Source organism: Lactuca virosa, chromosome 3 (genome assembly GCF_052849685.1).
Source record: "Lactuca virosa cultivar CGN04683 chromosome 3, Lactuca_virosa_CGN04683_v6, whole genome shotgun sequence".
Lineage (NCBI taxonomy): Eukaryota > Viridiplantae > Streptophyta > Magnoliopsida > Asterales > Asteraceae > Lactuca > Lactuca virosa.
This window is the reverse complement of record NC_136428.1, coordinates 258,364,147-258,391,538: the sequence shown is the minus strand read 5'-3', so window position 1 is coordinate 258,391,538 and position 27,392 is coordinate 258,364,147. Positions and strand designations below refer to the sequence as shown.

At 38.8% G+C, this 27,392-nt stretch overlaps 1 protein-coding gene across 2 annotated transcripts; it reads right to left on the bottom strand.

The window, feature by feature from the left end:
* Positions 1-1,866: 1,866 nt before the first annotated feature.
* Positions 1,867-4,201, bottom strand: LOC145167154 (ubiquitin-conjugating enzyme E2-23 kDa-like). Of its 2 annotated transcripts, none has more exons than XM_079086253.1 (7): positions 4,069-4,201; positions 3,385-3,445; positions 3,202-3,281; positions 2,997-3,111; positions 2,696-2,748; positions 2,433-2,561; positions 1,867-2,229 (listed from the first exon to the last, which is right to left on the bottom strand). In XM_079086253.1, exons 2-7 carry the CDS (start codon positions 3,426-3,428, stop codon positions 2,084-2,086), a joined length of 567 nt encoding a protein of 188 aa, XP_078942379.1. In that variant the 5' UTR covers positions 3,429-3,445; positions 4,069-4,201; the 3' UTR covers positions 1,867-2,083. The 2 variants fall into 2 exon arrangements, with proteins under 2 accessions (XP_078942379.1, XP_078942380.1); XM_079086254.1 differs by lacking the exon at positions 4,069-4,201 and adding an exon at positions 3,874-4,051.
* Between the last annotated feature and the right edge of the window lie 23,191 nt (positions 4,202-27,392).

Genomic DNA, 27,392 nt, shown 5'->3' with positions numbered 1-27,392 from the left:
AACTACAATGGAATAGAATTTGGAATTCATAGTGTTACCATTTGGTAGGAGACAACACTTTAGTACAAAAAGCCGGCACTTGAAAAGGACGGAGAGAAATAGTCTTAAGTGTACAACAATCTTGTGTAGCATTATGCAGTAAAGATGCTATTTTGGTTTAAATAATGAATCATCTATGATGTTGACCTTAACTCATAACAGATTAAATAATTATACCTTGTAATCTATCTTCTTGTACGACATATAAGTATATTATTGTTATCCGTGTCTATTTCTCCAAAGGGTTTCAGATTATAAAAACAAAATGACAAACGGTTTGTAATAAAGTAGTTATAAGATATAGCCATCATTTTACTTATAGAGAAGAATCCCGTAAGCCCCCAACATTATGACTTTGTCTTCATGATGACATGGTCATCATTAACAATACCTAAAATCCAATAGGAATAGGAGCAACGAGAGGTTAGATGTAGTCAGAAAATCCAATAGGAATAAGAGTAAGGCGAGGTTAGATGCAGTTAGGGGCTTTTTGTTTTTTTTTTTTTTTTTTTTGAAGATTTGCGCAACCACTTTTGTCTGCGCCGCGCAGACAACACGCAGACATATGCCCTCGCAGAGTGTTTGTTTTTTAGAAGTGCGCAGATCAAAAAACGTCTGCACGAGGTCTTCCTAGCGCAGACATGGACCACTGTCTTCAAAGGTCTTCAGACCCCATTTTAACCTAAACAAAAGAAAAACATGGGCCACCGTGCAGTTTTTTTTTCTTTCTTTTTCCTGTCGCAGAGGCTTGCAGATGTGGTCCGCAGACTGCAGACATTTTGGCTTTATCCATTCCACTGAAGGGTAAAAAGACTGCTTCTATATATACTTCTAGCATATGAAACTCAAACCTAAAAGGGGGAGGAGACAAGAAAACAAATATAAGCAATAAAGCATAAATAAAAAATGGAAAAAAGTAAGCATGTAAATAAAACTAAACATAAATAAATATAGTACGAAAAGCAAAAATATGTATAAAATAAATCAGGACTCATATTATTCAACTACTCTGATTTGATTTTAAGCCCATATACCCTCTTATTTAAAGTCACATATAAGATAAATTCATACTATTCAACTACTTTTGATTTGATTTTAAGCTCATGCACCCTCTTATTTAAAGTCTCATATAAGATAAATTCATACTATTCAACTACTCTTGATTTGATTTAAGCTCATACATCCTCTTATTTAAAGTCATATCTAAGATAGACTCGTACTATTCAACTATTCTGATTTTAAACCGATACACTCTTATTTAAAGTCACATATAAGATAAACTCATACTATTCAACTACTCTGATTTTAAGCTCATACACACTTTTATTTAAAGCCACATATAAGATAAACTCATATTATTCAACTATTCTGATGCTGATACACCCTCTTATTTGAAGCCGCGTAGAAGATAAACTTATACTATTAAAGTACTCTGATTTTAAGTCATACACCCTCTTATTTAAAGTCACATATAAGATAAACTCATACTATTCAACTATTCTGATTTTAAGCCCATACACCCTCTTATTTAAAGCCACGTGTAAGATAAACCCATACTATTCGAACTATGATTTTAAGCTCATACACCCTCTTATTCGATGCCACACAATGATAAACTCATACACATTTACATAAACTGCCACCTGTCAAAATTTCCCTATGACATCATCATTTCTGCTAGAAAAAGAGGTGATATTAGTCCAAAAAAATTACACCAAAGGAAAACAAAATAATTGATATAATAATACAATAAAATTAAAAGGATCAAAGCAAAAACAAAATATAACTGATATAATAATCCAATAAAATGAAAACGAACAAAGTGTGTGTGATAAATTCCAAATTCCCATTTATATTCATCTTTAAATAATCCAGGGTGGCAAGTGAAAGTTACAATTTTTCATTACACATCTACAGCAAAGCTCTGCTTTTTGCTCTAAATTTTACAAGAAACTATGTGACAAAACCCGTATCAAGAGTGGGAGATTTTTAAAGAAAAAAAAAACAAATCTTATCATATTTTAGTTCAGGGGTATTTATGTCTTTATGGGTCTGCATTTCCCGCAACATCTTCTTCACTTGATTCACTTCTTCCATCACTAATATCTTCATTGCTTTCATCTTCATCACTTTCATCTCCAAGTGTGTTGCCATTGATATTCTCCTTTTTTGCATATAGCTCACAATATTCTACACCAACAAACCCAAATTACTTATATACCCTTGTTCTATTAATTAATTTCTTAACTTATAAAAATTTGTCAAATACTCATCAACTTCAAGCACATCCAAACACTATCTCCTTCAAGACCTTTTACTGATTCTTGTTATTCAGTATCACAAATTTACTAAAATGCCCCAAGTAAATGGAAAAATAAAGAAAGATGAGGAACCTTTCACTTTCTTCTCATAGTGCTCCTTGTCCTTTATCATCAATGATGCTGCATCACCATTTAGTGGGTCTGAAGGATTTGGGTATAGCAAAAGTTGGGGGAGAAAAACCTCAAATACATTTAAAAGATCTGTAGATAATAATTAAAAATAATAATAATAAATTAAGTTTTTTGTCATATTGTTAGAGCTTATATACAAAAGATACATTCCACTACTATAAACATAACAATCAAGATTTTTGGAAAAACAAATTATAAATTACCAAACATTGGACTCCAAGATTGGTTGATGACATCCAAGCAGACAGATCCAGACCTGCAATTCACCAAGAATTTCCAGTTGTTAATGGAGATGATAAGGGCATTCATGTCTTTTGCACATACAAGAGATTGAAACTGAGAAAGTGAGAAAGTGAGTTTGTGTCCCATTGACATTAGTCCAATGCATGCCAAACATAGTAAAAATGTCATGTTCAATTATGTGATTTGTAGAAAAAGGGATGATAATTGCAATTTGTTGAAAGATGAAGATGAAAACTAAAATATTCTGAAAAGTAAACTCACAGTTCATCAACATTTGGGTGAAAAATCCTGTTTAAGAAACCAATAGAAGGAGATTTGTATGGATAAGCATCTGGAAGCTCAACACGCACTTTCCAAACACCACCTTCATATAAACCTGAAAGAAAGATGATGTAAATATGTATATATATATATATAATTGAAAAATCACATGATATGAGAGTGAAGAAGAGATGAAGAATCTTACTTTCTTTTGGACCATGGAATTCCACATTGATTTCATTGATCGAATCATTTACTGGCTCCACAGCATAGTCACTCATCATCCTTCAACATGAATACAACATGTAACTAAGTGCAAAATCAATGGCAGATTGTAACCAAATTAGGAGATGAAAGCAAAAGAACATGTAAAACAGAGCATGCTTACAGTTTCATGACATCCATATCTTTCCTTTTGCTTGGAGACGACATTTTATGCACTATCTAACCTGCCATTTTAGCAAAAACTATAAGATACTGCAATAAGATCAAATCAAGAACAAGATCGATGCCAAATTATATATCAGAAGGCCATGGAAAATAAACTGAAATCATTACACTTATGGTCCTTATTCCCAATGTGGGAATTGGGATTATGACTATCTTTGGATGAAGCAACTTTCATGTCAATTTTGTTTAAGTTTCTTGCATTGATGATTCATTGGGGAGTTTTACAACCCCTTTCAATGTGTAGCAAATTCTCAAGTGGAAAAACAATTCGTAAGTTAACTACATTTTAGGGTTTCAAGTTCGGTCTTCTCGTCGTCTACTAAACCTATGAATTGAATATCCTTGAATTTCGCTAAACCTAACAATCATCATTTGAGAAACTAAACCTGCAACCTAAGTAAAAAATCACATACAGAAATACACTAACCAACTTCAAAATCATATAAGCACGATATGAAAGTCATATATGCAAGACACAATCTACCACGCCAAGATGTGATCGTAGAAAATTGGGATCAAATTATCCATCCGATTATGTTACTGATCAATTAAAGGAGATTTTCAGGGCGATAAAGCACCACCAATCGAATCAAAGTTAGAATCAACGATATCAAAAACCCACCGAGTATGTAAAGAGCAGATCGATGATTCTTCGGGTGAAGAAATCTATGTGAAATTGAAGGATAAAAAAGGGGAATCGAAGGAGAAATGATGTAGATAAAATGAAAGGGAACAAGGAAAGAGAGAAATATATTTAGCCGAATAATTATAATGAAAGAGAGAAATATATTTAGCCGAATAATTATAATGACTTAGTTAAAATTAACGAATAAATATTTGTTTTTAATCGACAAATATCACAAAATTTATGGAGAATTGATTTTGATATTTTATTATTTTTCATCATAATTAAAACATGCTGTTTATCGATTTGTTTCGATATTTGACTATTTATCTGGTCATCCGGTTGTGAGTTAAGGTGTTGACGTGATAATTTTTGATGGTGTGACAATTGACATAATAACATGATAGGTGGTGTCCGTTGGCATATTAGGTGTAAAAAAAAACTAAAGCGTAATAATTTTTGTGATTATATGTTTTATGAAATTTGCCTTTTGTTCTTTTGCAAAATTCGCTTGACTTTTTTCCATAATTTTCATATGTAAGTTATTACTTTATTTATAATTACTTTTTTTTTAACTTATTAATGTAGTAAAAACTATATGTATTTTATCAAAAATACTTCAATGATATGTACCTTCATGCTTTTCTTAGATAAAAATATGCAAAAGGAGTTAATTATTGATTTTCTCGATTTATCAAAATATACATGAAAGGGCATAACTTAATAAAACAAAGGGGTCAAGAAGATCATACATTTACAACAAGGCCCTATTCTAAAACGGACTCGTCATGTTCCTTTGTTACCAATTTAAGATTGTTTTGAGAACACATGTTTTGCTATGCATCATCAATTGAACACTTGGTGACTGTTTGGTTCGCTCGAATGTAACGAAATTGAGGGGAATTAGAATTCACTCCACCATATTCTAGTGTTTTGTTCAACTTTTTAAGATAGAATTGGATTTTTAATGAATTTTTTTTTTCACAAAATGAATGAAAGTTAATTCTTTCAAAGTTTGGATCAAATTAATTTCAATTTATGAGGAAAAAATCAGATTACCATATTACCTCTACTACCACTAACCACCAACCGCCACTGCCACCACCAATACCGCTACCACCACCGCCAACACAACCACCACCACAACCGCCAACAATCATGTTCGTATCTTATACGAGGGAAGCATCTAGGAATGCAAAGTTTTTGAATTTATTTCCTTTTGCAAAGGAAGATACGTTAAGGAGACAACACGATGAATTGACGAAAATGCCCCTCATGTGAGGTGCACATGATTTCTTTAGATGGAAAAAAATAAAGTCGTGTAGCAAAGGAATATGGGCTTCTTATCAAGTTCTCAAGGGTTGAAGCAAACATATGGATTTAACCAAACCACATGGTCCAAAACAATAATTTATCCTAAAAATATGATTATTAAAAAAAAAGACTTCGGTAAGCAAGTATTTTCTTTAATACTTATAACTAATTACCAAAGGGCTTCTAGCCCAGCGGTACCGGTGTTGCTCTCCCTCCTAGAGGTTGAGGGTTCAAGTCTCATTGGAGACATAGGTGGTATTAGAAGTATTTTAGGAATATAACTAATTTATATTTGTTTTATGTATTTTTAATTTTTTCTATACAATTCAATAAGTCATTTTTTGCTCCTTATCCTCTTATTTATCACTTGCTATGAAACATCACAAAAATCATAGGTAAAAGATTTTATTTTTAAGTCAATCAAAACCATCAATCATTCATTTCAAACCATCAAAGTATGACAATGTGGAAAAATAGTTATCAGAGTACAATCCAAAAATCATAAAATGTTGAATACCGGTGAATGCGATGCGATCATGTCGGACCCTTCCCTTTTGAACCGGAAGTACCTGAAAAACATTTAAACATAAACCATAAGCACAAAGCTTAGCGAGTTCCCCAAAATACCACATATCATAGACACATATCAACCTAAATCTGTAACGGATCTATTTCACCCATGAGTCCCTTCCGAATCTCTGAGTCCCTTCTGACTCCATCGGTATTTTTTAATCGGTACAGGTCTATTTCACCCATACATCTAAGCATACAGTCATATTAGCAAGAGTCACGAAGACAACAAGCACATACAAGCATGCCAGTAAGTGTCACAAAGACAACTATCATCCTACAACATAATCCAGCTGGTCGTCATTGGTGTTTTTTGTTTGATTAGGTGTCTAAGCCAATAACTAAATTGGTATATACTTGAATTATAAGCAAAGTCATTTTGGGTTTCCCTCAAACCTGGTAATTGAATAGGATAATTTTTGGAGAGAGAAACTGATTTATTGATTTATTATATGATTAATAAATAATAATACTTAATTTATTAATATATTATGAGAATAATATATTAATTAGAGATAGTATTATTTAATTAAGAATTAATCAGAAATTAATTAGAATTAATTTTGGGATTAATTTGTTTAATTAAAAATACAAGGACTTAAGCTGTAATTATTCAATAGTTGAACAAATGGGATTACATAACCTTCCCAAGGTGATGGACGGTTTTGAGTCATATTCTAGAATATCCCTTGAAGATAATTAGGAGATTGGATAATAACCTAATTTGAAATAATAGTATTATATTCGAATTAGGGTTTCCTAGTGCAGCTATAAATGGGCCTTAACCCTTCATATTTTCGGCCACTTCTCCTCTCAAGAGAATAGCCGAAAATCATCCTCTTTCCTCTCTCTCTCTCTCTCTCTCTCTTCAAGTTTCCTTAGTTGCTAGGGTTTTGGTGTGAACCATCAGAGGCACAAGATTTCTGGTGTTTGCTTCCAAAAGCTTTTGAAGAAGGATTTCATTAGTTATTTACAAGAATATTCAAAAGGTATGTAAACCCTAACCCTCTTATGAATTTCAATTAAACTAGGGTTTTTATAGGGTTCTTTGATGTTCATAGATTATAGCTTTCAATAGTGAAAACATAGATCCAATTAGGTTGCATGTGAACTTAAGAGTTAAGTTATTTTTCACCACATGAATTTTTGTAATCTATAAAACCTATCAATGGTATCAGAGACCAATGTTTTCAACTGAATATGCATAATAGTTGAATGGATCGAATTAGGGTTTATAGAAATTAAACCATAAGGCTTGGAATTTTTGACTTGGGCTAGGTTTCTTGAAACCCTATCCCCCTCCCTTGATTTCAAAAAATCACTAGGGTTGTTAAGGTTTACTTATTTGATAATTATTATTTTAATTGATTAAAATAGAATAATTAAAATTGGATAATCCCAGTATCCTTAATTTTCGAAATCTAGTAGGGATTGGATTATGATTAAATTTAAATTATTTTATTTATAGTTTAATAGAAAATAATTATTTAATCCTCATATGATTTAAATTAATTTAATTAATAGTTAACTAAAAGATAAAGATTAAATCATAATTGGTTTATTTTTAAATTAAATTAATTTTTTAATTTTCGAAAATTTAAAATTAAACCTAATATTTTAGAAAAGTTTTAAAATACACCTTATATATATATATATATATATATATATATATATATATATATATATATATATATATAAGATTAATATATTATATGTATAAGAAAAGTCAGTCAAATCGCTAGTACGCGTTATTCACGAAGTCATACTATAAGGGGGTATAAGGAAGCAGCCTGTAAAATGACCCTCATTGGGTGTCCACTCTCACCCACCGCTGCCTTGTATGGTGGAGGGTCGTTAGCCGAACGGATTTGATAGGACATAATCTCATTAATAAGTATAATGATATAAAAGTACTAGAACCTTCTTTAAAAATCTCATTCTATTTACTTTAGGAAAACTGTGAAAAGTATGCTAATCTGTGAAAACGCACATCATGCTTTAATATGTCGTTAGTGAAGCCTGTATGATTAACCGACACACTAATAGGGACTTTAAAGAGAAATGATGGGCATCTCGAAAATTATCATTGTTAATGGAGCATGTGGTTAACCGGGACATTAATTAGAGATGATAAATGACATCGAGGTTGCCAAGTGTGTTTGCATGGTTATTCACTTTTTGTTTGTGTTCCTCGGCATCTCAGTCACAAATAGAAGAGCGTAATCTGAGATAAAACATGTCATTGATAAGATTCAATGAATCTCAAAAGATCTAGGAATTTCATAGTTTGAAATTGGTGGATTGTATTACCTACCTTCATAAATTCGCGATAAGATTACGGCATCCCTCTTCTTAGTTGTGAATTGTTATATTAGATCCTAGCCTTGAATATTTATTATGGGTTAAAATATTAAGGATTTATTTTATCTAACTAAAACTACTTTTTCTATATATATGTCTACTCCTGGTGATGCTTCTGCTTCTCAAACCTCTACCCACAACTCGAACTTCTCACTACTTTATATCATGTCCAAGGTGACATCAGATGGCACCAACTATAATGATTGGATGTGTAACATCAAGATGGCTCTTCGATTCGAGGGTAAAGAGTATGTCCTTGAAAAATAACTTATTGGAATCGATGAGTCCACTGCTACTCCTGAAGAAATTATCTCCTACAAGAAACATTATGACGATGCAACAAAGGTTGCTTGCATCATGGTTGCCACCATGGTTCTTGAGTTGCAAAGGTTCTATGAGGACTATTGGCCATACTATATGAACTTGGATATTGTGGAAAAGTTTCACAAGAGATCTCATCAAGAAAAGTATGAGGTCGTCAAAGCCTTAATGGCTTGCAAGTTGAAGGAAGGACAGTCGGTCTACAATCATGTGCAAAGAATGAAGAGATACGTGGAGCGCCTTGAAAGGCTAAATGTGAATTTTGAAGAGGAGTTGGCCATTGACATGGTCCTTAACTCATTGCCACCTTGTTATGATCAGTTCATTTTGGCTTATCATTTGAACAATATTGAAACCATATTGTCCTAACTTCACAGCCTATTACAGACAGCAGAGTCGAGAATGAAGAAGAATCAAACCCCTACTTCTATTAGTGCTCCTGTCCTTTCCATTGGACAAAATGTCACACCCCCGAACCAGGACGGCAGAAACGTCCGAGGGCGGTTGACATCATTGAGTAATATCATAGCAGTTGAATATAAATGATACATAGCAACCAAACATCATACAATACAATATACCAACATTCATTGTTTACAAAGTGTATTTGTTCTTTGACTACACAAAAATCACCAAAAAGTATGATGTCTCTAAAATAGTAACATGTCCATATTCGAGGCTCGGGTACCTGTTCACTGAGTTCCTGAGAATACAAGTCGTTTTGAAAAGCGTCAACATAGAATGTTGGTGAGTTTATAAGCATAGTTGTAGAAAACTTTGTATTATCTTTGTTCATAGTAAGTTGTAAAACTCCAGAAAATCCAATATTTTCTATAAAAAGTTTGTGAGTCTCGTTCCAAAATCGTGTATAATTGCATGCATATTCTTTAGTTTTCCTTTGTTCGTTTCTGAAAAAGAGGGTGTTCCCAGAAAATCCTATATTTTTTGTATATAAAAGATGTTGTGGTCTTAAAACCCTAAGACCGAAATTGTGAAATCAGTTTACAAAATATACGAAACATAGTTCTGTATTTTATAAAACTAGAAGAGTGTATATTCTTTGTAAATTCCAGTGTTAATAGGACCCTACTCTATGTGAGTCGTTACAACCATACTAATATGACGAGAACGTATGTCCTGACGTTCTTCAGACGTCAGCTACTATGAAAGATATTTGTCACCTTAGACTGGCCTGTCTAGCTGTAGCGAATAGCACAGGTGTGGGGTGTCAACCCCGTATAGATCTATACACAATTATCCTGCTCCCCCTCCAGGAGACTCTAGTTATAACTACAGGACTTACAATGTACACTAGGTAGGTACGGTGAAGAAAACAAAACAAGTCTCACAAGAGCCTTAACGGAATTTACGCGAGTTTTGACTCCCATTATTAAATATTGCAATTAATGTTTTCCTTTTGTAAAGTTATGACTGCAGCTTTATGACACGCGTTTTACTGCTTTATGACATATAGCTTAAAGTTTTATGATGGACAGTTTATGACACGCATATATTACTGTCGTAAAAACTCTGTTTTGTATACCGACATGATAAAATTATTTATCTTGATAATTATAAATAATCAATAATAGTTTGTCAACTTGCAAAAGGTTATGAATATGACATAATGTTCTAAGTTTAAAACTCTTGAAATGGTATCAACATAACATGATTGTCTTACTAGCAACATTTTTTTTTGGAAAAATACCCAAGTTTTGTAAGGTGTTTTGTCATACCCAAAATTTTGTTGAGATCTTTGTAAACAAAATATTCTATTTTTGTTGTGACTAAAATATTGTCACTAGTTCCACCAAAATCTAATATAAATCCATGAAATCTATTATGTGTAACATAATACCTTAATATGTAGGACTCCACAAAGATAACTTAGTTGTAACATCATGAGATTTGTAAAATCTCAAGTTTATGAAGTATTAACAAGAAATAATATCATTTCAACACACATAAACACCTAAACATACAAATACATGCAATTATCCAAGGATTTAGACAATATTTGACTTGTATCCCCCCCCCCCCCCCAAAAAAAAAGAATGAAAATTTGAAAAGAGTGGGGTATGAAGCTCACCTTGGGTGTTTTTGTGAGAAGGTTTGAAGTGTGGAGTAGGGTTTGTAAGCCAAAACTCTAAGATTTTCCTTGAAGAACACTTGAAGTTTCTAACACCTTATGAAGAGTCACACACACGAAATTTTGTGTGTAAATGGGATGAAATGAACACAAATAAGTGTAAGAACACTAGTAGTTTGTGAAAGTAACTTACCAAAATCCTGGGAATTACTTAGAGGTTGGAAGTATTTGAAGCACTTAACCCTTCTTCTTGAGAGAGTTTGAAAATGGATAGAGTATTAGAGAGGAAATGAGAGAAGGAAAGTAGAGTGCAAATGACTTGAATAAGTCTCCAATTCGTGGGTTATAAAATATAGAAGTGGCATGGATGTTTGATGGATATTTGAGGGGATTTTGTGGAAACTCGGTGGATAATAAGAGGTAAGGCCGAATTTGATTTCCAATGCACCTTTTATGTACTGAAATCTATTAAACAATTGATATTTCACTGGAAAGTCCATGGTTTTGACGGAACACCTATTAAATTATTCAGGGTATGGCCGATTTTAGTTTCGTAGGACATCTTTTACTTACTGAGATCTAATAAACAAATGATATTTATTCTGAAAAGTCCTTGAATTGACTGAACACATATTAAATATTCAAAGCATGACCGATTTCATCCCAATTTAAATAGAAATCGGTTTTAAAAGTTTGGAAACGAGGAAATCGGTCCTATATAGCCACTCTATGGAGAATTCGGTCTTGTAAGGCCCATTTTATGGAGAATTCGGTTTTGGTAAGCCCAAAACAAGGTGTGTTCGGTTTTTAAAGAGGCCATAAAACAATTTATAAGGTGTGTTCGGTCATGCCATGTTCATGGCCGAACACCTCATTTGTTTAACACAAAGTTACCTTTTAGCCCCTTTTTAGTTTATTATGACATTTAATAAAGTGTTGCTACAATATTTCACATGTTTTGCTTATGGGTATACCCAAAATAGGTTCATCTTTAACCTAACATAATCTATTTAAATCATGTTACATAAAAAGAGTGTTGGTGCATGCATACAATCGTAAACCAAAATTGCTAGTTGTGACACAAAACAAAGGAAATAAGAGGAAAGGTGCTCCCAAGTCGAACTGGAAGGGCAAGGCCCACGTTGGTTCGTCTAGCAATGGCCCAAAAGCAAGGCCCAGTTCTGACATTCCTTCTGTTAGTGATCCTAAAGAGGTCACTTGCTTCTATTGTAATGAAAAGGGCCATTAGAAATGAAGTTTCCCCAAGTCCTTGCAGGACATCACGGATGGAAAAGTAAATCCATCATCGGCAGGTATTTACTCCATTTAAACTAATAACTCACAACTTACTTGTTCTTGGGTCCTTAATACAGGATGTGGTTTTCACATTTGTTCTGATTTGCATGGGATAAGAGAGAGTGAGTAGGTGGAGCATGGAAGGATGAATCTGATCATGGGCAATAGGCGATCTTCTCCTGTTACCATAATTGGAACTTATGGTCTTATGCTTGGTGGTGATGTTAGATTAGATTTGGTTGATTGTTGTTATTGATCAAAAATGACACAAACCATTATTTCTTTTCATGCGTTGTTTAGACAAGGTTTTCGATATTCATTTGATGACGTGAATGGATCGATTTTGGTTTATAAAAATGGTATTTTTATGTTTGAAGCTTTACCTTGTAATGGTGTGTATGAAACTGTGATTTGTGTTGCTAGCTTAGGTAATAATGTATTCCATATTGATTAGTCTAATGGTTTAGACAAGGCATACTTGTGTCATTATCGTCTTGGGCACATTAACAAGAAATGCATCGCCCAACTCCAAAAAAATGGAGTGTTGGAATAATTTGACTTAAGGGCAGATGATAAATGTGAATCTTGTCTTTTAGGCAAGATGACAAAATCACATTTCGCTAGATCTTGTAAAAAAGGTGAAGGTTTGTTGGATCTCATACACACAGATGTGTGTGGGCCCTTCAGATCCACCACAAGGGATGTTAATCGATTTTATGTGACATTTACAAATGATTATAATAGATATGGTTATGTCTACTTAGTCAAACATAAATCAGAAAAACTTTGAAAAGTTAAAAGAGTGTAAACATGAAGTAGAGAATCAATTAGGCAGGAAGATAAATATGCTCCGATCTGATAGAGGCGGAGAGTATCTTAGTATCGAGTTCCACGACCATCTCAAGGAATGTGGAATAGTTTCACAATTGACTCCTCCTAGGACATCACAGCGTAGTGGTGTGGCTCAGAGGCGTAATCGGACCTTGTTAGACATGATTCATTTCATGATGAGTTGAGTTTCTCTTCCCGTTCCTTTCTGGGGTTATGCCTTAGAGACAGCCGCCCATATCCTCAATCTTGTCCATACCAGGAAGGTTGCAAAAATACCTCACAAGACGTGGACAAGGAAAGTTCCCTCGTTAGCACATATCAAGACCTGGGGTTGTGAAAGTAACTATGCACCCACTTGATTAAAATGGATGCCTCAGAACTTGGACAGAACTTCTCCTTAGCACTTTAACTTTTCTTCTGACGTAACCTAAGTATAATGATTACTAAGTCTTAGTCTAATACTACTGGTGACTTAATGATAGTCTAGATTCCTCACTAATCCCAATGAATACTGAGAGTTCTATCAAATAAGGATCAGCCAGATAGGACAGTTGGGAGACAAGATCATTTCGGCATAATAGTGTGACAACCCATTATTTTCAAATTTGTAAAAGTCAACAAAAGTCAAAACTTGTTAATTAAAAGTCAACATTTTTGAATTGTTAATTTAATAAGGCTACATTAATAATTTTGATGTATATAAACCCTTTATTATTAAAGTGTTGCAAAAAGAAATTAAATACATCAAAATCCGAGAAATCTCGCATCTAGCCCCACCGAAAACCCTCGCAACCTTATCCCTTCTCGGACCGAAAATGGTTTTCGGCCTGGACCGAAACCTCGCATTATGCCATTTGCCTCGGACCGCAATCGCCTGGACCGCAAACCTCACCTTGACCGAAATCAAGGAGGTTTTGGTTGAACAGAAGACCGAAGACTCCTTTCTCGGTTGAAGTTCTAGGCCGAAATCTCCAAACTTTTATCCTTAACACACATTTTAAAATGATTAAATTATATTTATATACAACCCGCCTACCTTTTTGCCTTTATATATAATCTAGAAACCGAAAACACAATTCATAATTCACATTTACATTCAAAAATCCTTCACACTTTCTCTCAATTTCGAACCACCTTCTTACCTACATTCACGGTGAATCCAAATCAATTCTCAAGAACTTCTTCATAATTAGTAAATAAATTATATTAATTAGTGTTAATTAATACTTTAAAGTTTCTAGATTATCTAATTTTATACCCGATATATTGTGTAAATATAAACTAGGATACGGTTAAAATTATACGTGTTTAGCCCGGGAAATCATCGCGACCAAGTTGTAGCCAACTAGAAACGCGCACACGAGGTGAGTTCATACCCCTACCTTTTCACAATTTTTAAACTGGTTTAGGGGGGAATAGAAGTAAAACACAAGAAATCTTGTGTTTAAAAATATAAATTGTTTATTATATTTTCATACCGTAATATACAGTTAAACGTGAACTTTAGTAAATACGCAAAATATCGTTACTATTGAATTTACAAATGATTTACAAAACATGTTAAGACGCAACTGTTTTTACAAAGTTCAGTTTACAACACGGAAAAAAACTTATAAACTATAATAGGTATATTTTATGGAACAAAGATACTATTTTACAAAGTTCAGGTTACAACACGGAAACAAACTTATAAACTATATTATGTATAGTTTATGGAACAAAGGAACTATTTTACAAAGGGTTTTCAGTTAATATATAAACAAAAAGGGTTTTTAGTTATTACTCGTAAAAACGTTGAAGCAATCTGTGAGACGTTTTCGTGTACTTATCTAAGTACGGGTAAAGTCCTACCTTATAACCAGAATCTCTTGTAGGGAGAGCGAGATATTTGTGTATAGATTTATTTGGGGTTGACAATCCCACATCCCGACTGTTAGCTACAGTCAGGCCGGCATGCCTGGGGTGACAAATATCGTTAACATTCCGACGCCTGAAAAACGTCGCGATCAGGCCGACTGGGTTAGTATGGTTATAAGAACTCACAAGGAGAAAACAACGACATATTTACGATTAATATATTTTCAAATAAATTTATTTGATTTTCTAACCTTACATTCAGATTTCAGGACAAATATACTTTCAAATGTTCTATTTAAATAATAAAACTATATTACATTCTGTGCACGTACTAAAGTTCTAGATTTATAGACAGTTATACGAAAAGCAAAACATTATATGGTACAAATAGAATTTCAGAAAAACATATATCGAGTTTTCTTTATATTAAAGTCTATGATTACTTAATGTATATGTTAGGATTATATATAATAAAGATCCGATAGGCAGTGAAATGTGTGATTTCCGCCTTTCTTCCTTCTCCTTGTTTGGTTGTGGGCTTAGGGCAGAATCACCCAATCGACTGTCTGTTCGATTTTATTTGTATATAATTTGTATACACTAAGTAATAATAGGAGGTAACAGCACGAGTCATACCAATTACATGAATCAGAACCTTGAATCACAGATTATAAACATAAAGAACTTATACTTTTTGTTCTCAAAGTACTAAGACTACGATTTATTTACTAAGAAAATTTTGGATTTTCTGGAAGAACACATTAATGTTTTCAATAACAAAGAACATATCTTTTTCAACAAAATACATATGAACACCAACTTAAATGTTGACACTTTTTCAAACCACTTGTATTCTTAGGAAAGTTAGTAGACAGGTACCCTCTGAGTTGTTACGAAGACGGAGCATAGTAGCGTTACGTCTTATCTTTTGCTATAGTTTTAATATTAAACAAGTAATGTTTTGAACACAATGTAAATACTATGTTATTAATACAATGGTTGTTGTTGCTTTTATTACTATTATACAATTATTGTGATACTGTACATGACGTCCTCCGCCCCCGAACGTTTCCGTCGTTCCGGTTTGCTGGTGTGACAGATTGGTATCAGAGCATTGTTTATAGTGAACTAAGTATATCAACTTTTAAAAGATATACAACTATAAAGACAATGAGATAAAAACACTCTGACTAAGAATTATACTTTTAAAATATATTAATATATTTATAAAAGTATACATACATGCCTATACATATACTAGAACATGTATCACAAGAAGAACAAAACAAAAGTATTTAGATGTTGGACACTAGAGTCAAAGCTAGACAGTTATGTAATCATATCTGGGATAAATATAGCATAATCAACTATATTTATTTGAGATACGACCAACATGTGTTTGGGAGTTATAGTGTTGTTGCAACAAGTCAAAAACTTACCAACTCTATATGCAAAGGAATACTAGAACCAAACATAAATTTTAAAATACTATAGGAGTATTTTATGATACTATACAATAACAACAAGTCTAGAAACTTATCAACTTCGTATATCAAGAAGCTCTAGAATCAAACATATAATTAAAATACTATAAGAGTATTTTAAGCACTATAACTAACTTATGAGAAAACTAAAAGACCGTGACATCCCCATTTTTACGGCCTTAGAACATTCCGTTTATTTTCTACTGGTCTAAAATCCATAATCTCTCGTCAAGTCGTCCAACTATGCTTTTGCCACTACCTGTAATACAAGAAACTGAGTGGGTCAGGCTGGAGAGCCTGGTGAGCATATAGGGTTTTCAACCCACAATAAATAATTTTATTATTTTCAACAATCATTAAACCCGATTACTCGTTCCCGTTATCCTCACCTTACGTCCCTAAAGCATCTCTCATAAGGGACCTATCCTAAGGAATTTCATCGGGATGGACACTACTGCTAAGGGGATTCCTCAGCCATATATATCTGTAAGGCAACCATGGGGGGATGCAGTACACCGGTGAACACTTCGTTCACAAACACCTACAGGTTGCGAGCCTGCTAGCGTTCCACTAGACTTCCTAGAAAAGTCCGTGGTCATCATCCATACTCCGCTAGATGACTGGATCAACGTCAATATTGAGGCCTCTCATCATTTTATTTCACCACACACCAACTATTTCATCTACCCATGTTCTACCCAACATATTTGTAGATATAAAATACATACATGGTCCAGATCTGTAAAACAAAGCTTACATATTTCATCCAGCATAACGTTCAAAGCATAAAATACATATACGGTCTAGATCTGAAGAAAAAGTTCAGATCTGAAGGAAAGAAGTTCAGATCTTTCATCCGACAGAGATCTTAAAGTATATAGTTTAGATCTGAAGAAAAAGTTTAGATCTGAGATGAGGAAGTGTAGATCTGAAGGAAAAAGTTTCAGATCTAAAAGAAAGAAGTATAGATCTTTCATCCAGCAAACATCTCAGGTAGACAAATAGCATATATATACACATAGCACATAATTTATATAAAATACTTCATATCTATGTGTAAGATGAAAGTGACTATATTGTAACATCCCAAATTTCGAGTCCAAAAATTTCGTTTTTAATTAAGTAGTTTATAAAATCGTTTACGGAAAACATTGTCGATATCATATCAATCCATAAACCATCATGAACATGTCTCAAAATCAAACATCGAACAGTAATAAAATCAGAGTACAATCCCATGAATCACATAGTGTGAAAATCTGGGTGCCCGACCTACCCTCCGGTGTATCTCAACCGGTTACGGGGACTATTTCACCCCTACCACTACCACATAATAACATCACATAACAAAAACATATTGTCTAGCATAGGTGGGTACTAGGCTACCCCTTTTTCCCTATCGACAAGTAGCCAGGGACTATTCCCCCTACTACCACTATCACATAACGTCATATCATGCAAGTACATAAAACATAACAGATAATAGCAAACCTAGATAGTTACCATAAAGACACACATCTATCAGGCAACTCCTGATGATGGGCTGGCATTGTGGCCTTAGACCCATTTCTACTGGAAGGTAACTCACCTCGATGTAGTGGAGTATCTGTACAGTCCTCGGCATGGAAATAGACTCGTCTCTACTCCTCAATCCCTACACAACGACCTTTGTCGATTACTATTGCATACTCATAACTCTTACAAGGGTCAACCCAAATCCGAGTCAAAGTCAAAGTCAAACCCTGGTCAAATTCAACTTCTGATTGACTCGACTCGCCGAGTTGGTCCACTAACTCGCCGAGTCCCCTCGTCCCCTTATTGCCATAACCTCGTCCTTGCTCGTCGAGTCTAGCAAGAGCTCGACGTGTTCAACTTCAACAACACCTTTTGACTATCTTCAACTGACTCGCCGAGTTCGTTCTTGAACTCGCCGAGTTCATCTTCATCCGAAAGAATGAGTCTAGCCTCTGACTCGCCGAGTTCTCCATGAACTCGTCGAGTCCGTCTTCATGAGGTTGGGACATTGTCTTGGACTCGCCGGGTCTGCTCATACACTCGTCGAGTCCTATGATTTCCATGTCCAAAACAAGCCCCTAGCAGGTTGAGTGTTCCTTCCACTCAACCAAAACCATTTCCAGAAGACGATTTGGGGGGAAAAAGTGTCCCGACTCGCCGAGTCACCCAAGTGACTCGCCGAGTCCCTCTTTGTCCAAAACTGTATAGTCGATTACAATGGGTCTTAACGCATCAAAACTATAGATCTGGCCTCCTAGGGTCCCTTTTTCACGTAAAGCTCCAAACTTGATGTCCATTCATGGGGCTTTTGGCTCAAAAATCCATAAAAAGGGGTTTATATGAAGCATGGGTCTCCCATGGCCATAAAGTTGGCACCTTTATGCCATGGGAACCCTCAATGGTTCCAAATATGAAGTCCTTATCCCAAAATCATGGTTGCATCCAAGAATGGCTCCAAAATGGCATCCAAGAACCCTAAGTTACTCTAAAAAGAGTATCTAATGAAAGGAGAAGCAAGGTCTGGACTTTTTACCTCCAACAAACAGAAAATGAAGCAAAATCTCTGGATCTCCTTGCTCCTTCTAAAATCCCAAGCTCCTTCTCCTTCTCTTCAACCTTCTAACTTGCACAAAATGGCACAAAGAGCTCAAAATTACTCAAAAACGGTTAGGGTTTCGTGGGGATGGTCGGAGGGTGTTGGAGGCTGCAAAGGGAACCACTTAAGGTGTTTAAATAGGGTGCAAACCCTAAATATTAGGGTTTTGTCCAGACAGCTCCTACTCGTCGAGTCGGTCTCCCGACTCGTCGAGTAGGTCATTTAAAATATGTACATAATGTTGAGTCTAGTCGACGAGTCGGGCCTTCAACTTGCCGAGTCCCAGAGTAAAATGCAATAATACTTGGAATTTAATACGTACCAGGAACCGGGTGGTACAAATCTCCTCCACTTATTTTAGACTTCGTCCTCGAAGTCTGCTGCTAGATCCGGAAAAAGCTCGGGGTAGTGCTCTCTCATCTCGTCCTCCGGCTCCCAGGTCCATTCCGAGCCCTTGCGGTGCTGCCATAGAACCTTCGCTAGTTCCACCCTCTTGTTTCTCAGATCCTTCGACTTCCTGTCGAGGATAGCTACTGGCCGCTCGATGTAGTTCAGGCTGTCATCCACCTGAATATCCTCTAAAGGCACCACTGCTGAATCATCTACCAGACACTTCCGCAACTGGGAGACATGAAAAGTATTGTGAATCTGGCTGAGTTCGGTTGGCAGGTCCAGCCTATATGCCACCTTGTCCACCCGGGCTACAACCCTGAAAGGTCCAATGTACCTGGGGCCCAACTTGCCCCGCTTCCTGAACCGAATGATGCCTTTCCAAGGCGACACCTTCAGGAGCACCATATCCCCGATCTGGAACTCCAGGTCCGAACGACGCTTGTCGGCATAACTTTTTTTCCGACTCTGAGCAATCTGAAGCCTGCTCCGCACCTGTTGGATCCACTCCGTCGTCTTGAGTACCACTTCGGTACTCCCCATGACCCTCTGGTGAACCTCACCCCAGCATATCGGGGTTCTGCACTTCCTCCCGTACAACATCTCGAAGGGAGGACGGTCAATACTCGCATGATAGCTGTTATTATAGGAAAACTCAGCCAAAGGAAGGTAAGTATCCCAACTACCTCCGAAGTCTAAAACACACGCCCGCAGCATATCCTCTAGAGTCTGGATGGTCAGCTCACTCTAACCGTCCGTCTGCGGGTGAAAAGCAGTGCTGAAGTGAAGACGAGTACTCAACTCGTCGTAAAACTTCTTCCAGAATTTGGAAGTAAATCGTACGTCTCGGCCAAGATGCTTTCCTGGATCGGTATGAAATGGGCACTCTTGGTCAATTGATCCACGATGAACTAGATCGAATCCACTCCCCGTGCAGTCCTGGGAAGCTTTGTGATGAAATCCATAGTGATATCTTCCCATTTCCACAACGGAATATCCAACGGCTGGGTATTGCCGTGAGGCCTCTGGTGCTCGGCCTTAACCTTCCTGGAGGTCAGGCATCTCTCGACGAACCAAGCTACATCCCTCTTCATGCAGGGCCACCAATAATCAAGACGAAGATCCCTATACATCTTTATCGCCTCGGGATGAATAGAAAACCTGGATTTGTGCGCCTCCTCCATCAATACCTGGTACACACCTCCATGATATTGGACCCACACTCTACGGTGTAGCGTCAACAATCCACGTCTGTCATAATCGAAGGAGGAAACCTGGCCCACAATGCGCTCACTCTTACGATGTTCCTCCTTCATAGCCTCCTGTTGGGCCTCTCGAATCTGCTCCAACAGCGGAGTCACCACCGTCATCCTCAAGCAAATATCTCTGATCGGCGCTGCCTTGCCGCTAAGCGCATCGGCCATGACGTTGTCCTTCCCCGGGTGGTAGAGGATCTCACAATCGTAATCCTTCACCACATCAAACCACCGACGCTGCCTCATGTTTAGATTCGGCTGATCCATAAGGTACCTCAAACTCTTATGGTCCATGTAGATGGTATAGCAGACCCCATAGAGGTAATGACGCCAAATCTTGAGGGCGAAAACAACTGCCCCAACTCCAAGTCATGCGTCAGATAGTTCGCCTCATGAGGCTTCAATTGCCTCGAAGCGTAGGCGATAACATGTCTCCTCTGCATCAATACAGCGCCCAAACCTGAGATGGACGCATCGCAATACACAACAAAATCCTCCACGCCCTCTGGCAGGGCTAAGATTGGCGCGTCGCACAATCTCTGTCTCAACGTCTCGAATGCGGCCTGCTGCTCAGGCCCCCAGGGAAATACAACGGCATTCTTCGTCAGCCGGGTCAAGGGTATGACTATTTTGGAGAAATCCTGGATGAATCTCTGATAGTAGCCGGCTAATCCCAGGAAACTCCGAATCTCATATGGAGACTTCGGAACCTCCCATCTCATCACGGCCTCCACCTTGGCCAGGTCAACCAAAATCTCATTCTGGTTGACAAGGTGCCAAAGAAACTGCATCTCGCGCAACTAGAACTTACATTTAGAGAACTTGGCATACAAGCTCTCCCTCCTTAGGGTATCCAACACCTCCCGCAAGTGCCCCTCATGCTGCTCCTGCGTCTTGGAATAAACCAAGATGTCGTGAATGAAAACTATCACAGACCGATCCAACATCGGTCTGCACACGCGGTTCATGAGGTCCATGAACGCAACGGGAGCATTGGTAAGCCCAAAAGGCATCACCACAAACTCATAATGACCATATCGCGTCCGAAACGCAGTCTTCTGCACATCCTCCTCTCGGACTCTCATCTGATGGTAACCCGAACGCAGATCGATCTTGGAGAACCAAGATGCTCCCTGAAGCTGATCAAATAAGTCATCTATCCTCGGAAGTGGGTAACGATTCTTCACCGTTACCTTATTCAGCTCCCGGTAGTCTATACACATCCGATGCGACCCGTCCTTCTTTTTCACGAATAGTATCAGGGCTCGCCAGGGCGATCTGTTCGGTCTGATGAATCCCTTGTCTAATAGCTCCTGCAGCTGTGTAGACAATTCCCGCATCACAGGAGGATCCAACCGATACGGTGCCTTGGCTATCGGGGCCGCACCAGGGACCAGGTCGATCCTGAACTCCACCTGCCTCTCCGGAGGTATCCCAGGCAGCTCCTCTGGGAATACATCTGCGTACTCTCGTACCACTGGCACATCACTCACCGTCGCCTGCACCACCTCCCGGGTATCCAAAACATAGGCGACATACCCTGCGCAACCCTGCTGAAGGTAGCGCCTAGCCCTCGCTGCTGAGCATAATGCCGGTCCACACTGTGGCCTCTCGCCCTGGATCACCAGCTCTCCCCCACCTGAGGTCCTGACTCTCACTAATTGTTGCGCGCAGTTTATCACTGCCCCATTGGGGCTCAGCCAATTCATGCCTATAATCACCTTGTTCCCCCGCAACGGGATGGGAACCAAGTCCACCAGATAACGCTCCTCGAACAACCTCAAAACACAATCCCTGAAAACCTCTGATGCTCGCACTGATTGATCGTCCGCAATCTCGACCTCTAGGGGACAATCCAACTTGCCCGAAACCTCAGGGAACCTCTTGCTAAGCGCAAGAGAGACAAATGATCGGGTAGCACCCGAATCAAACAACACCTGAAATGGGATACCGTTCACATGGAACGATGCTAAACAAAACATATAACATGGCACATCAATATCATAAGCAACATAAAATAAAAGCTAGGGAGAAGAAACCATACCCGTCACCACATCAGGTGCGGCGCATGCCTCCTCGGTAGTCAACTGGAAGGCTTGGCTCCTCACCACAGGAGCCTCAGTCTTGCCCTGCTGGCCATCAGTGATCCGCAGGGTCGTTGGAGCTGGCGCCACCACTGGCGCTGCTGCTGCTGTCAATCTCGGGCAGTTGGCCTTTTTATGGCCTCGATGGTTGCAGCGGAAACACAGCAACTCTGATGACTGAACAATGGGCGCATGGGCGGTACAATCCCTACTGAAGTGCCCTGTCTTGCCGCACTTATAGCAGCCCGATGACCCTAGTCTACATGCCCCCTCATGTGGCTTGCCGCACTTCCCACAGCAGCTCCGGCCCTGAAGGCCCTTCGACTTAGCGTCGAATCCCTTGGGTTTCTTCCCCGAAACCCCAGTACCCTGCTCAGTCTCCGTCTTCCTCTTCTGGAGGTGCTCTATATCGATCTCCCTCTCCTTTGCCCTGGCAATCATGGACTCCGGGTCGGGCACGCTGAGTAACTGACATGCTCCCTGATGTCAGATCTCAACGTATCATGGTAGCGGGTCTTCTGCATTTCCTCATCTCCCACTTACTAAGGCACCAACAAGGCCCTCTCTCGAAACTTGGCGGTAATCTCCGCCACCGTCTCCGTAATCTGCCTCATATCGAGAAACTCCCTGGCCAACTGCTGAAGCTCCACAGCTGACACAAACTCCGCCCTGAACCTGGTCACAAAGTCTGACCAGGTCATAGCCTCAATAGTCTAGGCCCCCAAAGAGTCACCAACTGACTCGCACCAATCCCTAGCCCTATCCCTCAAACATCCAGCAGCAAATCGAACCTTCGACCCCTCAGGGCAGAAGCTAGTCAACTGTGCAGACTCGATGTCTGCAATCCATCTCCTGGCCACGGTGGGGTCCTTCGCCCCATGGAAATCTGGCGCACCACTCCCCCTGAAGTCCTTGAAGGACAGTGTGCGCGGCCCTGATTGGCTAGATGCCATGTCGCTCCGGAATGCCCTAAGGCGATCCTCCATCTGCTCTATGATCCCTTCCTTGATCGACCCAAAGATAACCAGGGTCGCCTCAAGGATGCCTCTAGTGATCTCAGAAGCAATGAACTCGCGTAGTCCCTTGTCAACTGGCTCGACACCTGATCCCGAACCTGATCCCAAACCGGATCCTGATCCCGATCCTCCTGCCCCGTGACGCGTAATCATTACCATTCTTAAACAAAACGCATAAATGTCAGGGCCATACAACATCTCTAAAGGTCTTACACACTTAACAATTTCCTTGGTTCTATCTTGGCCCTCCTTGACTCGAGTACGGATCCTCTGCTTTCAGTAGTACGAGCCCATACTACCTTCCACATCTATCCGTACTTTCCTCAAGGATTTTCTTGACTTCAACAAGTCCCTTCTATTACTGTTGCACTCTATGCTAGTCTTATCCTAGGCTTACCCTAGGGTAACTCTCCAATCCACACTCCGCCATCAGCCGTATAAGAGGTTCCTGGTACCCTTACCTAGTTATCTCACGAATACCATTACATATTACTAAGACTAGATAGTTCTTCGAATGAGAGGTCCTACCCTACAACGGTTGGACTCATACAAGAGCTGCGAAATAGGGCTAAACCTAACCTTCTGAAATTATTCAGTCCTAGCAATATGTAATGTGATGTATTCATTCATTAGTTAACTAAAGATAGTTAGAACTCCTATTAGCATGAAGCAACGACATTCGGGCATTGAGTAACCCAATCAGACATACTCTATCCAAGCTATCATATAACTGACTAATCAGTAACATCTTGCAGCTCATATAGCAGGCATATCAGGCATCTTCCTAGATCCTTAGCCCTAATCTAGCATGCAGTTCTCATACGTAGGCAATAAGCATATGAGGCATCCTTCCTAAATCCTTAGCCCAGATCTAGCATGCAGTTCTCATAATCGTATCATATCATAACATAACATGTATAGGTATATTGGGGAAAACTTACTTGAGCTCGGCCGGTCGCGCACATCACACACCTCGTTCTTACTCAAAACTTCTCACTTTATCTTTTGGAAAACATTTTTCTTGTGAAAAATCTTTCAAATCCTCGATTTGAGTCCAGACACCCCCGAAGGTGTGTCCGAATCCCTCAAACCAAGGCTCTGATACCAACTTGTAACATCCCAAATTTCGAGTCCAAAAATTCTGTTTGTAATTAAGTAGTTTATAAAATCATTTACGGAAAACATTGTCGATATCATATAAATCCATAAACCATCATGAACATGTCTCAAAATCAAACATCGAACAGTAATAAAATCAGAGTACAATCCCATGAATCACATAGTGCGGAAATCTGATGTGCGTGTGATGTGCAGCTACCGCGCAGGCTCTTTCCCCTTCGGTGAAGAGGTACTTGAAACAAAACTGAAAACTGTAAGCACGAAGCTTAGTAAGTTCCCCCATCACACCGCATACTATACAAATCACATACTGCCAGGCATATCTGAGTGCCCGGCCTACCCTGTCGGGCATATCTGGGTGTCCGACCTACCCTGTCAGGCATATCTGGGTGCTCGACCTACGCTCCGGTGTATCTCAACCGGTTACAGGGACTATTTCACCCCCACCACTACCACATAATAACATCACATAACATAAACATACTGTCTAGCATAGGTGGGTACTAGGCTACCCCTTTTTCCCTATCGACCAGTAGCCGGGGACTATTCCCCCTACTACCACTATCACATAACGTCATATCATGCTAGCACATCAAACATAACAGATAATAGCAAACCTAGATAATTACCACAAAGACACACATCTATCAAGCAACTCCTGATGATGGGCTGGCATTGTGGCCTTAGACCCATTTCTACTCGAAGGTAACTCACCTCGATGTAGTGTAGTATCTGCACAGTCCTCGGCACGGAAATCGACTCGTCTCTACTCTTCAATCCCTACACAACGACCTTTATCGATTAATAATGCATACTCATAACTCTTACAAGGGTCAACCTAAATCCGAGTCAAAGTCAAAGTCAAACCCTGGTCAAAGTCAACTTCTGATTGACTCGACTCGGCGAGTTGGTCAACCAACTCGCCGAGTCCCCTCGTCCCCTTATTGCCATAACCTCGTCCTTACTCGTCGAGTCTAGCAAGAGCTCAGCGTGTTTACCTTCAACGACACCTTTTGACTATCTTCAACTGACTCGCCAAGTTCGTTCTTAAACTCGCCGAGTTCATCTTCATCCAAAAGAATGAGTCTAGCCTCTGACTCGCCGAGTTCTCCATGAACTCGTCGATTCCGTCTTCTTGAGGTTGGGACATTGCCTTGGACTCGCCGAGTCTGCTCATACACTCGTCGAGTCCTATGACTTCCAAGTCCAAAACAAACCCCTAGCAGGTTGAGTGTTCCTTCCACTCAACCAAAACCATTTCCAAAAGACGATTTGGGGGAAAAAGCGTCCCGACTCGCCGAGTCACCCAAGTGACTCGCCGAGTCCCTCTTTTTCCAAATCTGTATAGTCGATTACAATGGGTCTTAACGCATCAAAACTATAGATCTGGCCTCCTAGGGTCCCTTTTTCACTTAAAGCTACAAACTTGATGTCCATGCATGGGGCTTTTGGCTCAAAAATCCATAAAAGGGGTTTATATGAAGCATGGGTCTCCCATGGCCATAAAGTTGGCGCCTTTATGCCATGGGAACCCTCAATGGTTCCAAATATGAAGTCCTTATCCCAAAATCATGGTTGCATCCAAGAATGGCTCCAAAATGGCATCCAAGAACCCTAAGTTACTCCAAAAAGAGTATCTAATGAAAGGAGAAGCAAGGTCTGGACTTTTTACCTCCAACAAACAGGAAATGAAGCAAAATATCTGGATCTCCTTGCTCCTTCTGAAATCCCAAGCTCCTTCTCCTTCTCTTCAACCTTCTAACTTGCATAAAATGGTACAAAGAGCTCAAAATTACTCAAAAACGGTTAGGGTTTCGTGGGGATGGTCTGAAGATGTTGGAGTCTGCAGAGGGAACCACTTAAGGTGTTTAAATAGGGTGCAAACCCTAAAGATTAGGGTTTTGTACAGACAGCTCCTACTCGTCGAGTCGGTCTCCCGACTCGTCGAGTAGGTCATTTAAAATCCGTGCATAATGTCGAGTCTACTCGACGAGTCGGGTCGTCAACTCGCCGAGTCCCAGAGTAAAATGCAATAATACTTGGAATTAAATACGTACCAGGAACCGGGTGTTACATATACACTTACCTGATACGGAGTGATTCGGACAGCACTTCGTTTCTTAAAATAATCTTCTTTGGCGAAACCGGGAAGTTTGCTTGAAAACCGGGCTCTGCACGGGCAGAGTTTCAAACCGAAAAACTCTTTTTCTCGGAGCCTTCGGGCTCTTCGAGGCCTCCTTCTAGAGCTAGAAAGGTTTCCTAGGCTTCTGGGGAGTTACGATAGTCTATATAGAGAGTAGAGGGAGAAAGATGTGAGAAAAGAGTGAAGAAATCGGTTGGCCCTCGGCCCCCTTTTATAGCCGCGAGGGCTCACACTACGTTGGGCGTAGTACCGAGTACGCTAGGCGTACTCCGAGGTCGTACGACACGCGTCCGAAGATGGCTGGGTCATCGTGGCTCAATGCAGACCGAGGAAAAAGTCAACACGCGGGGCATACCTCCTTCGTACGCAGGGCGTCTGAAGGTACGCTGGTCGTACCCCTCACACGCAGCTTCGAGATTTCCCACTTCGACTTGTAAAATTCATAACTTTCGCATACGAGTTCTGTTTTCGACGTTCTTTATATCCACGTGTAGGTGAGACCGTACTCTACAACTTTCGTTTAGACTTTGTTGGTTAGTTCTCGACCGATTTTAAATTTAATAGTATGAGAAGATTACA

Excerpts from the sequence above, each read along its gene's own strand:
- LOC145167154 (XM_079086253.1), bottom strand. The coding sequence starts at position 3,428 with ATGTCGTCTCCAAGCAAAAGGAAAGATATGGATGTCATGAAACT. Across the intron at positions 2,749-2,996 it reads CACCCAAATGTTGATGAACT|GTCTGGATCTGTCTGCTTGG; the intron begins GTGAGTTTACTT and ends GGTGAATTGCAG. Across the intron at positions 2,562-2,695 it reads ATCTTGGAGTCCAATGTTTG|ATCTTTTAAATGTATTTGAG; the intron begins GTAATTTATAAT and ends TATTATCTACAG.